At 40.5% G+C, this 12674-nt stretch overlaps 1 protein-coding gene across 4 annotated transcripts in view; it reads left to right on the forward strand.

Moving 5' to 3' along the window:
• Nucleotides 1-12106: 12106 nt before the first annotated feature.
• Slc26a5 (solute carrier family 26 member 5) overlaps nucleotides 12107-12674 on the forward strand; it is a 31696-nt gene continuing 31128 nt past the window's right edge. For 3 of the 4 annotated variants that reach the window (XM_042684670.1, XM_042684671.1, XM_042684672.1), the window contains exon 1: nucleotides 12154-12305. In XM_042684670.1, coding sequence (XP_042540604.1) covers nucleotides 12154-12305 — 152 coding nt within the window. Of the gene's footprint in view, nucleotides 12306-12674 lie in introns of all 4 variants that reach the window. The other variant, XM_042684673.1, reaches the window with a different exon arrangement.

Genomic DNA, 12674 nt, shown 5'->3' on the forward strand with positions numbered 1-12674 from the left:
AGAGTGTCAGCGTTAAGCAACAAAGCTGAGCAAGAGCTTGAGGCGCTGAGTTCAAGCCCCTGTACTGGCAAAAGAAGATGAAAAATAATCCAAAGAATCAATCTTAAAGCCAGGAGCATTGGCTTCAGACTGTTATCTTACCCTACGTGGGAGGCAGAGACTGGGAGATTTTGATTCAAGGCCAACCTCTAAATAAATAAAATAAAAAGTCCAAAAGATTCCATCTTGACCAATAGCTGGGTAAAGTATAGCACAGTTGTTGATTGTGATGGTATGTGCCTGTCATAAGACTCTTAAATGGCTGTGCTGGGAAGGTGGCTCAGTGGTAGAGTGCTTGCCTTGCATGCATGAGGCCCTGGGTTCGATTCCTCAGCACCACATACCAGGGGGGAAAAAAAGCCAGAAGTGGCGCTGTGGCTCAAGTGGTAGAGTGCTAGCCTTGAGCTGAAGAGCTGAAGGACAGTGCCCAGGCCCAGAGTTCAGGCCCCACGACCGGATCCAAAAAAGAATTTTAAATGGCAAAAGAATATTCTATTATGAAATGCATATAGAATTCATTAAACCATGTGCATCTATGTATGTATAAATTGAGACTCTACACAAAGAATGTTTTATTCGATATGATTAACTGAAAAATCGTAACTCCATAAGTTTATGGAGTATAATGAGAGGCTTCAATATTCATATACTTCCGGAGTGATTAAATCAACCCAATTAGCATCATCATTAACTTACTGTCTTGGTCCCTCAATGCCTCTCAGTGTTAGAACTTTGTTTCTAGGCTTGGAGCAATAGAGACCTAGTCTCCTTCTTTCTTTGTTTCCCAAATATTTTGTCTGTGCCCAAAGCCATCGAGTCCCTTTGTTGCCCATTGACTGATCATGTATGTCCCCAATGAGCACAGAACAGACTGTGTGAAGAGAGATATGTCATGGTGAACTCCCTTTGTACAATTAATATACACTGGAAGTGATCAATCAGGCTTTGTTAGGAAATGGGTGTTAGTGGGGTTTGGGGATGGAGCGGAAGGGATGAATGAGGGGGAATATAATTGAAGTGCTTTATTGGCATACTTGAAAATAGTTTAGTGAAACCTGTTGAAATTGATTTTAAAAGTAAGGAGGGGCTGGGTGCTGGTGGCTCATGCTTGTAATCATAGCTACTCAAGAGGCTGAGATCTGAGGATCATAGTTCAAAGCCAATCTGGGAAGGAAAGTCCTTGAGACTCTCATCTGTAATAAAAATACTCAGAAAAAGCCAGAAGAGGCACTATGGCTTAAGTGGTAAAGAGCTAGCTTTGAGTAGAAGCTTAGGGACAGTGCCTAGGCCCTAAGTTCAAGCCCCAGGACTGGCAAAGAAAAAGAAAAAGAAAAAAAGCAGGGATGGTAGCAGGGTGCTGGTGGCTCATGCCTCTAATACTAGCTATTCAGAATGCTGAGATCTGAGGATCACCTTTCATAGTTAGCCCAGGCAGGAAGTCTGTGAGACTCTTGTCTCCAATTAACTACTGAAAAAAGCCAGAAATGAAGCTGTGTCTCAAATGGTAGAGCGCTAGCACTGAGTATAAAAGCTCAGGGACAAGGAGCCTGGCATCAGTGGCTCATGCCTGTAATCCTAGTTATTCAGGAAGCTGAGATCTGAAGATCATGATTCAAAGCCAGCCCAGGCAGAAAAGTCCGTGAGACTCTTATCGCCAGTAAACCACCAGAAAACTGGAAATGGCACTGTGGCTCAGTGGTAGAGTGCTCTCCTTGAACTGAAGAGCTGAGGGACAGTGCCCAGGCCCAGAGTTCAAGCCCCAGGACTGACCAAAAAAAAAGCTCAGGGACAGTGCTAAGACAATGAGTTCAAGCCCCAGAACCAGCCAAAAGGAAAAGAAAAAAAAAGAAGCAAGAGAGATGAGGAAGAGAGATGGAAGGAGTACTCTGATAGGTGTACATTGTTAACAAGTCTAGAAATGTCACAATGAAACTCCTTTGTACAACCAACAGTTGCTAATAAAAACGTGTAAGAAATAAATTTATCAAATAGAAATTTTTAAAAACTGAGAAAGTATTTGTGCACAGGCTAAAATAGTTTTAATATTAAATTAACATTATTTTCTATTAAAAAAACAACAATATACATTTCTGGAATACAGTGTGATGTTTTAATATGCTTACACATTACAGAAGGATTAAATCAATCTAATTATCACAATCATGACCTTGTTTGCCTTTTTTTTTTTTTTGGTCATGGGACTTGAACTCTGGGCCTGGGTGCTGTCCCTCAGCTCTTCAGATCAAGGCTAGCACTCTACCTCTTGAGCCATAGCACCACTTCCAGTTTTCTAGTGGTTTATTGGAGATGAGAGTCTCATGGGGGTGGGAAGGGGACTCAGTGGTAGCGCGCTTGCCTTGCATGCATGAGGCCCTGGGTTCAATTCCTCAGCACCACATAAGCAGAAAAAAAAAAAGCCAAAGTGGTGCTATGGCTCAAGTGGTAGAGCGCTAGCTTTGAGCTGAAGAGCTCAGGGGAAGCGTCCAGGCCCAGAGTTCAGGCCCATGACCGGACCCCCCCCCCAAAAAAAAAAAAGAGTCTCATGGACTTTCCTGCCCAGGCTGGCTTTGAACCGTGATCCTCAGATCTCAGCCTCCAGAGTAGCTAGGATTACAGGCATGAGCCACAGGTGTCCTATAATTTTTATGGGAAAAATATCTGAAATGTACTCTCATGTTGAAATACCAACTACATTATTTTTTTTAATTTAATTTAATTTAATTTGTGAACATACTGTACAGAGGAGTTACAGTTACATGGGCAGGATAATGCGTACATTTCTTACCAAGTATTGCAGCCTCCTCCTTTGTTTACCCTTCACATCCCTTCCCAGCCTCCCCCCTCCCCCCCTAATCCCAATCCTTCTCCTTCCCCCCCCTTCCCCCCCTTCCCCCCCCCCCCCCCGCACTAATGTTGTAAAGCTCGTTTTGGACATGACAACTTGTACTTCTCATTGTTGCAACAGGTCCACCTGTATCCTTAAACAACTGGTTTTTCCCCATCTCCTCCACAAGTTATACTGACATCAAATATAGTGAAAGCAGGAGTTATACTGTGGGGGAGGGACATACAAAGCAACAAAGAGATAATCTTATAAATGTGTTAGAAACACATGCATGAAAGAAAAAAACATTAAAATACACATCTAAGGGTTCATTTTCCTGACATCACATTATCTGACCTTTTCCGCTTGACTCATACATATACTAGATATTACAAATAAGGGAAACCATGGGACCTACGTTTCTTTGGGCCTGGCTTACTTCACTTAATATAATTTTTTCCAAGCCTTTCCATTTCCTAACAAATGGGGCAATGTCATTCTTTCTGATGGAGGCATAGAATTCCATTGTGTATATATACCACATTTTCTTGATCCATTCATCTACTGAGGGGCATCTGGGTTGGTTCCATATCTTAGCTATGGTAAATAATGCTGCAATAAACATAGTTGTGCTGGTAGCTTTAGTGTGGTCTTGTTTGTAAACATTAGGGTAAATGCCCAAAAGTGGATTGCTGGGTCATAGGGGAGCTCTATGTGAAGTCTTTTGAGTAACCTCCATACTGCTTTCCAAAGTGGTTGAACAAGTTTACATTCCCACCAACAATGAAGTAAGGTTCCTTTCTGTCCACATCCCCTCCAGCATCTGTTGTTGTTAGAGTTCTTGATTTTTGCTGTTCTAACTGGAGTGAGGTGATATCTCAATGTTGTTTTGATTTGCATTTCTTTTATGGCTAGGGATGTTGAACATTTCTTCATGTGTCTATTGGCCATCCTTCTTTCTTCTTCAGAGAAGTTTCTCTTTAAGTCTTTCGCCCACTTATTTATTGGGCAGTTGTTTCTTTGAGGATTTGTTGTTGGGGGGTTTAATTTTTTGAGTTCCAAGTATATTTTAGATATGAGACCCTTGTCCGTTGTATGGCTAGTAAAGATCTTCTCCCAATGCGTGGGCTTTCTATTGATCTTGCTAGCTATGTCATTTGCCCTGCAGAAGCTCTGCAACTTTATGCAATCCCATTTGTCCAACCTTTCTTTGATTTACCAACTACATTATTATTAGCCAGCATTGACTATCTCCTACTCTTTCCTTCCTCTCCCCTCCAGCCCATGGCAAGCTAACTGGGACTTTCTCATGAATTCAGGTCTTTCAGATTCCACATCTGAAGCAAAATCTCATGGTATTTATCTCTCTGGACTAGGTTATTTCACTTAGCATAATGAGTTCCCAGTTAATCCATAGGATCACAGGCAACAGAATTGCCTTCTTTTTCAAGGTTGAATAGTATACTCTTCTGCATGTGCCACATTTCCTTCATCCATTCATCTGTTGATGCACATTAGTTTGCTTCCATGTTTTGGCTGCAGTGAACCTGGGAGCGCAAACATACCATTGATAAGTGTATTTCAATAACTTGGGATAACATTCAGAAGTAGAATGACTGCATTATATAGTAATTATGTTTGCAGTATTTTGAGGAAGCTCTGAACTTTCATAATGACAAGAGCCTTTTGGGAGCACTTAATATCTAAACATAACAAGACCTCCACTAAGACCTCCAAAGCTATGGCAGAATAGATATAAAAGAGTCCAATATCACTTTTACAATGAAGTAAAAGGAATGTCCTGAAAACCATTCCTCTTTCTGCCCCATAAGCTCCTCTTCTTACCTAATATGCACTTCACAATTTTAAAAGCAATCAACCAGCAGGTAGAAATATCAGAACAAAAAAACTCAAAATATGTATAAGAATTAGCACCCCAAAATATAAACCACTGGAAGAGCCAGATGTGATGGTGTATACATGAACCAGAACTCAGGAAGCTAAAATGGGAGATCAAGAGTTCGAAGTCAAGCCTGAGCCATATAGCAAGACTCTGACTCAAAAATTTATTGGAAATATATAAACAAGATTATGAATGTAGTAACAATTATCAAACAAATGAAAAGAAGGAAAACTATGCATATTTTTCCAACATATGCTGGCCGCTGGTAGAGATAGATAGATAGGTAGATAGATAGATAGATAGATAGATAGATAGATAGATAGATAGATAGATAGATAATGTGTGTATATATACATATATATATGCGATCTGAGAATACACACATGCACACCCATGCCTGTGTGTATGTATAATTGCCAGGAGCCAGTGACTCACATATATAATTCTAGCTATTGAGGATGCTGAAGATCATTGTTCAAAGCTATCCCATGCTGAAAAGCCTTTTAAGTCCTATTAACCAGCAAAAAGCCAAAGGTTGAGATGTGGCTAAAGTGGTAACTTAAGCATAAAATCTGAACAAGAGCCTTGACTTCAAGCCCCACCATCAGCACCAAATAAGAATGAAAATTTAACATTGAAAATGTATACAGACACTGTTTTTTTGTAAATTACTGTGCTAGTTAAACAATATATTAGAGCCAGAGATGGATTAGTGAAACAAAAGCTGAATCTGAGAAAACTAAGTGAATTTAATTCAATGACATAGAAAGCTAGGAGCTGTAGAGAGAAATAATCATGTGAGAAACTTCAGAAAATAGAAATGCTAGAAGGCAAGAGAATAGGAAGAATGAATTATCCTAACTGGCTATATAGGCAAACAAATTAAAAATAATAATGTAACTGCAAAAATTGGAGATAATTAAAGGAATTTATGCATTTTCCATGGTGAACCTTCCTAGATAATGTCTAAATGTAATCAAAAATACAATTTTTTTGCTTAGAAAAATAGTTGTCACATCGAGACAGGATTTTGCTGTTGCTTAGGTTGGCCTGGCAGTTCTGGGCCCAAGAAGTCTTCACACATCAGCCTCCTGACTAGTTGGGACTATAGGCATATATGGCTGTGACCTCTCTACAGGAGATTTGGAAATGTGTCACAGTGGCAGGAGGATGCTACTGGTAAGTCATGTCCAGAACAGAAGTGCTAAATGTATACATCAGTCTCACACTAAACTCACTCGAAATGCCTGTTCCTCTATTTTGAGAAATGAGAGTTTCAAGTTGAAAACAAGCCCGTCAGAACTAGGAACAAAAATGATTTTAAGAAAATAATTGTTAGGGAATAGAATTGGAATTGGGAAGATGTGGAATATAAAACTAGTATTTTCCATTATTAGCCCTCCCATAATGCTTTCAATTGTATCATTAAAAAAGTTATTAAGGACTGGGAAGGTGGCTCAGTGGTAGAATGCTTGCTTCACATGCATTAGCCCCGGGTTCGATTTCTCAGTACCACCACATAAGCAGAAAAAACCGGAAGTGGTGCTGCGGCTCAAGTGGTAGAGCACTGGCCTTGAGCTGAAGAGCTGAGGGGCCCAGGCCTAGAGTTCAAGCCCCACAACCAACCAAAAAGAGTTATTAAAAGTTATTGTTTTAGGAGAAAAAAGCTATTTGCTCAACTAGTAGATGGTTTTTCCATTTCACTTAGGGAACTTATTAAAGTATCTGACTTTCAGACTTAAGCATCAATTTGAATTATGCAGTAGTTCTGTAGGCACAATCTACTATAGGTGTTAATAATCTTACCAGTGTTCGTATTTAGAAAGTAAATCTTGTCTTCAATCCACTGTGGAGTCACTGCCAATTAGTGCTGGAAAGGATTTAATGTGCTTACCAAATTGGTCATTTCTCCATGGCAGGGTGGTTTGGATCTGCACTTCTGTATGGAACAAAGGAGGCTGGGGATGCAATCAAATAACTAAGCTTATGGCTTCAGCTTGAAACCTGCCGTCCGCCAATCATAGTCCTCCTAGACCCGCTCCTACTTATCCAATCCAGCTCCATTTCCTGGAGCTACCCAAAGTAGCATTTCTACCAGTGCTTTTAGTACATGAATGTGTTCTATTAATTTTAACCTTTTTTCCTTTCTGTGCACAGTCACATGCCCACTTCTTTGCCTTCCATCCATTACCCCCTAGGTTTACTTCTATCTTGCTTCTAATTTGGTTAAAACTACTGTGCTTCATAAACAGTTATGACAAATGTGTTTTTGTAATTAATATGATTTAGGTAAAATCACATAAATGTTTAGACATAATTCAATATGCAGTTAATAAGGCAGCATGGGAGAAGAACATGGGCTCTGGGATGAAGCAAACCTAATCCTTGTCCTAACTGTTACTACTCCCTCAGTACCAGCTCTTTTACCTGAAACAGGTGAACCATTCTTCCCTGCTTAGATGCTGTGGTTTTTTTGCCAGTCCTGGGGCTTGAACTCAGGGCCTGGACACTGTCCTTGAGCCTCTCTGTGCTCAAGGTTAGCGCTCTTCCACTTGAGCTACAGTGCCACTTCCGGCCTATTCTGTTTATGTGGTACTAAGGAATCGAACGCAAGACTTCATGCATGCTAGGCAATACTCTGCCACTAAGCCACATTCCTAGTCTGATGCTGTGATACTTTTTTGTTGGTTGTGGGGCTTGAACTCTGGGCCTGGGTACTGTCTCTCAACTCTTCAGCTCAAGGCAATCACTCTATCAATTGAGCCACAGTGCCACTTGCAATGCTGTGATTCTTTAACTGAAGTTTCAGTCATCATTTTTAAGTATTGTTTCATTTCATGAAGGAATGAAACTCACCAGTGTCTACCAGCTATACTGTTTGTACATCAGTGTGATTTTGCAAGCTCATGTTGTACATTACCTCTTACTTAGAATCAATAAAAGCATTAAGTGTGATTTATTATCACGGCATATATAAACTTGCATATCAAAAACAGAAGTGGCAGTGCCCAGGCTTTGAATTCGAGTCCCTGTACCACTACAAAAAAGGCATTACTATTCTTGAGGCAAAATCCCATTCCTGCAAGACTCAACTGACACTTTGAGCAAACTTACCAAATTCTCAGAAAATCATCACAAAAACTGTTACTTAAAGTAAGGAAATGTGGAAGTCAAGGGTAAAACGATGATTGCTGGAAGTAGGAGAAAGAGCTAACTGAGAGTTTTTGTAAGTTAGAAGGAACAGATTCAAGAAGAGCCGTGCAATAAAGGGCACGTGCACAGCAGTGCTGATACTGTATTGTACACTGGAATTTTTACTAAAAGTAGCTCTTACGTTTTTGTCAGAAAATAACACAATAAATAATCACAATAAATAAACTTTTGGAAGTCACGAATGTGTACGTGGCAAAGATTGTAGAGATGTTTTCATGGGTGAATATCTCCAAGTTCATCAGTTATACACATTAGCAAAATATTATGGTTGCATGTCAATTGTACCTTGATAAAGTGATTTTAAAGCAAAAGTGTAAGCCACGTGCCGGTGACTCACACCTGTAATCCCAGCTACTCAGGAGGCTGAGATCTGAGGATCATGGTTCCAACCCAGCTGGGTTAGAAAACTCCGTGAGACTTTTATCTCCACTTAATCACACATACATAAGAAGTTAGAAGTGGCGGAATGCTGGTGGCTTATGCCAGCTTGGGCACAAAAGCATCTAATATTTGGAGATCTAAATGTCCTTGAGATTTGCTTCTGTTTTAAACTCTCAGCAAAATGACTGTGACATAGAAAGCTGTATTTGCCTGAAGTATGGTGGACACTGTACTGACCACTTATTCCCAACTCCCTTGTGTTGCTTTGTTTATTTATTGTTTTTGGTTGGAGAGCAGAACTCAGACTCAGTATCTGATACTTTCACTCATCGGCTAGCATTCTTCCATCTGAGTCACACCTCCAACCCTTCTTTGTTGCATTTTGTTTATGTGCCAATACTGGGTTTGAACTCAGGGACTATTGCTTTACATCCAACACACCTCCACTTCAGGCTTTTTGGTGGTTAATTGGAAATAAGAATCTCTTGGATTTGTCTGCCTAAACTGGCTTCAAACTGTGATTCTCAGATCTCAGCTCCTAAGTAGCTGAGCTACCCAGATTCAGCCCCCCTTTTGTTGTGAAAACATATAGAAGAGTTTGGGAAAACTCTTCGTTTGTTTGGGGGTAGATACACCAGTGCATAGGTATCAGCATTTGTTTGGCAATCTACTGAGCCAGTGATTTGAACCTTGGCTGCAGATGGAATTCCCTGAGAGCTTTGAAACCTTCATTCCCACACCAATTTAATCAGAATCCTGATAGTATGGGCTGGCATCAGTAGTGGTGAAACCTGCCCAGGTGGCTTCAGGGCAGAGCCAGGATGGAGAACTCACACCCTACATGAAAATGGCCCATTCATGAAAGCATGTTTACTGCCAAAGCCATCCTTAGGTGTGAAATTCCTCTTTCAAACTGATTTCATGCACTCTTCAGGAATCATCTTCTACTACTTCTCTACCTCTCTTAGTGGACATCAGTGGTTCTCAGCTTGAATTACTTATCATCATCTTAGGACACTTTACAAAACAGTGCTTAGGCCTTGGGTGTTTTCTTTGTCCCTAAAGTCACTAGGTTTAACCAGAGTTGAAAGCCAATATTTTGAATATCAGGTACCTATCTGAGCATCTGAATGTTAGGAAAAACATTTAAAACATGTATATTGTTGCTCTGGATAAAGCAATAAAGGAAAATTTGACATTCTAGAAAAATTGGCTCATGTGTGGCAAGTAATTTTCAGGTTAAACATCATCAATATGGATTCCAATTTTAGAGATGTCCAAGGACTTTTGACAATAAAGATGATATCTGGCATGTTGGCACACAGTTGTAATTTTAGCTTATTTTGGTATGTAGTGGTCCTGGGGCTTGACTCAGGGTCTGGGCTAGGCTTTGTCCCTGAACTTCTTTTGCCCAAGAATAGCACTTTCACTCCAATTACAGCTCCACTTCCAGCTTTTTTGGTAGAAATAATCTCTCTCTCTCTCTCTCCCTCTCTCTCCCTTTCTCCCTCTCCCTCTCCCTCTCCCTCTCTCTCTCTCCCTCTCCCTCTCTCTCTCTCTCTCATTGTCGATTGTGGGGCTTAAACTATGGGCATGGGTACTGCCCCTCAGCTTTTTAGCTCAAGGTTAGTGCTCTACCACTTGAGCCACAGCGCCACTTCCAGTTTTTCTGATAGTTCATTGGATATTAGAATCTCACAGACTTTCCTGCCCAGGTTGGCTTTGAACCGCAATCCTCAGATCTCAGCCTCCTGAGTAGCTAGGATTATAGGCATGAGCCAGCAAGTTATCTCATTTTATGTCTTTTAATCATTCCCAGAGTGATCATAAAAAGTTAGCTGAGAGGTTCAACCAGTCTTGCTAGTCAAAGACAGAGGCATACATTACTTGTCAGATTCTACTATAAAACCTTCCTTTGCCAGATTTTTTTAATTCTATATTAGTTATTTGTGCTACTATGAAAAATATCACAAGTTAGGCCATTTATAAGACGGTAGAAATTTATTTCTCAGATCCTGGAGGCTGAGAAGTACAGGGTCCAGGCGCCTGCTTAGAGAGGACCAGTGTCAAATGCGCCTGCAACATCTGGAAGGGCAGAATGCCAATATCCACACCGAAGGAAAGCCCTTCTATGTGGACACGAATCCCACTCGTGAGTGCTGAGTCCTTATGACTCCATCACCCCTAAAGTCTCCACATTTTCTCTCACCTCATAGACAAGCAAGCTTCCACATGAACTGAGGAGGAGGCACGCAAACCATTGAAAGCAAGGCTGGTTTTTATATCAGCCTTGTTGGTACTGGGTCACATTGCTACTAGTATTTTGTTTTATTCTCAGCTATTATCCTTACAGCTTCTTGGTTACAGGTTTTTAGTTTGTATCTTTTTTCCCCAGTCTTGGAACTTAAACTCAGGGCATGAAGGCTGTCTCTGAGCTTTTTTGCTCAAAGCTAGTGCCCTACCAGTTGAGCCACAGCTTTACTTCTGACATTGGTAGTTATTTGGAGAGAAGAGTTTCACAGATTTTCATGCTTGTGCTGGCTTGGAACCACAATCTTCATATCTCAAGTGTAACTTGTGATTAACATTACTGAGCACTTAAGTTTACAGTAACAATTGTAATCTTTGCGGGTTTCCCTCTACTGATGTTCCTGTTTTCAAATTAAACAGTGTGTGTGTATGTGTGTGTGTGTGTGTGTGTGTGTGTGTGTATGTGTGTGTGTGTGTGTGTGTGTGTGTGTGTGTTGGTCTGGGGCTTGAACTCAGTGCCTGGGTGCTGTCCCTGAGCACCTTCTGGCTTTTTCTGAATCACTTTTAAGAACTTTTGCAAACTTTTCTGCCCTGGCAGGCAACTAAAGGAAATCCTCAGATCTTAGCCTTCTGAGTAGCTATCTACAGGCATGAGCCACATGTTGGATTTTGGTTCTTGAATTATTTATTCACTTAAGCAGCATTCACTATGTATCAACCATGCAAATACTCTAATATTTAGCAATATAATCAAAGTTAAGCCAGCATTATAATATTCTGATGTTTTTCACCCCTTGCCTTTGTCTAAAGCACAAGCACTTCCCTCATGCAGACACAAGCCTCAACTCCGAACCATAAGATAATTTAAGTAGATAAACAAATATGGGATTAGGTAAGAAGGATAATATACCTTCAAATTACTCAAGGTGAAAATTAAGAGCCAGGCTGGTGGCTAATAGCTAACACCTATAACCCTAACTACTCAGGAGGCTGACACCATCAAAATTATGAAAGTGGAAGATTGGCACCAGCCCTGAGTGAAAAAGCCATGCATGAGTGTAAAGCCCTGTGTTCAAGCCCTAGTACAAATACAAACACACACATACACACACAGAATCAACCTTGCTTGTATTTTGTTTGCCTGACATACTACTTGTCCAAGTTGGCCTGATGCATACTTTTCTCCTATGGAGCCAGAGGCAACTGACCGTGGTATTTAGCCACTGAGCATAACAGGAGCCTTTTTTAGAAGTGCATATGGCACCTATTTATCACTCTAAGCTTAAAGAATTGATTCATTAAGTCATTTTTTTTTATTAATTTGTGCTTCATTCTAGGAAATAGTGCTTGCTAATCACAGAACAATATCTAACATGCTCTGGAGTATACATGATTCCTTAGATGCTAGATAACCTGAAGGAGTTGGTGATTCCCAGAAATCATCAGTAGGATTGGGCCTCTAATGTGAACTTCTTTATTTTCTCCCTTAATGTCACTCCAGAAATGCTTATCTCCTGCTGTTGATGAATAATTTCAAAGTACTATGGATCATGCTGAAGAAAATGAAATCCCTGCAGAAACCCAGAGGTACCATGTGGAAAGGCCCATCTTCAGCCATCCAGTCCTCCAGGAGAGACTCCACACAAAGGACAAAGTCTCAGAATCCATTGGGGACAAGCTGAAGCAGGCATTCACGTATGTTGTGTTTATTATTCTCTATAGGAGAAATGAGGTCCATGTCCATGTGTAAAGGAGATGTGTTGGTGACGTGGGGGGAAATGAACGCTGAGCACTCTTGCTGTCCATAATGATGCACTCAGTTTAGACACTGATTGGAAACAGGTTTCATCAGTGCTTACTATGCTCACTGAATTCCCACTATGCCTTACATTGTGTAATGATTCCTATAAGCTACCCATTGTTCAAAAAGAAGTATACTTTTTATTTGACATATGCAACGGTAACCCACACACACCATCTTTACAATAGCAATAATAAATGCAAAAAACTTGCCATGTTTTCTAATTCTCCACACACCTCTGACATAGCTACCTCTTCCCTTTG

Source organism: Dipodomys spectabilis, unplaced genomic scaffold, assembly GCF_019054845.1.
Source record: "Dipodomys spectabilis isolate Male_0828 unplaced genomic scaffold, ASM1905484v1 ptg000089l, whole genome shotgun sequence".
NCBI lineage: Eukaryota > Metazoa > Chordata > Mammalia > Rodentia > Heteromyidae > Dipodomys > Dipodomys spectabilis.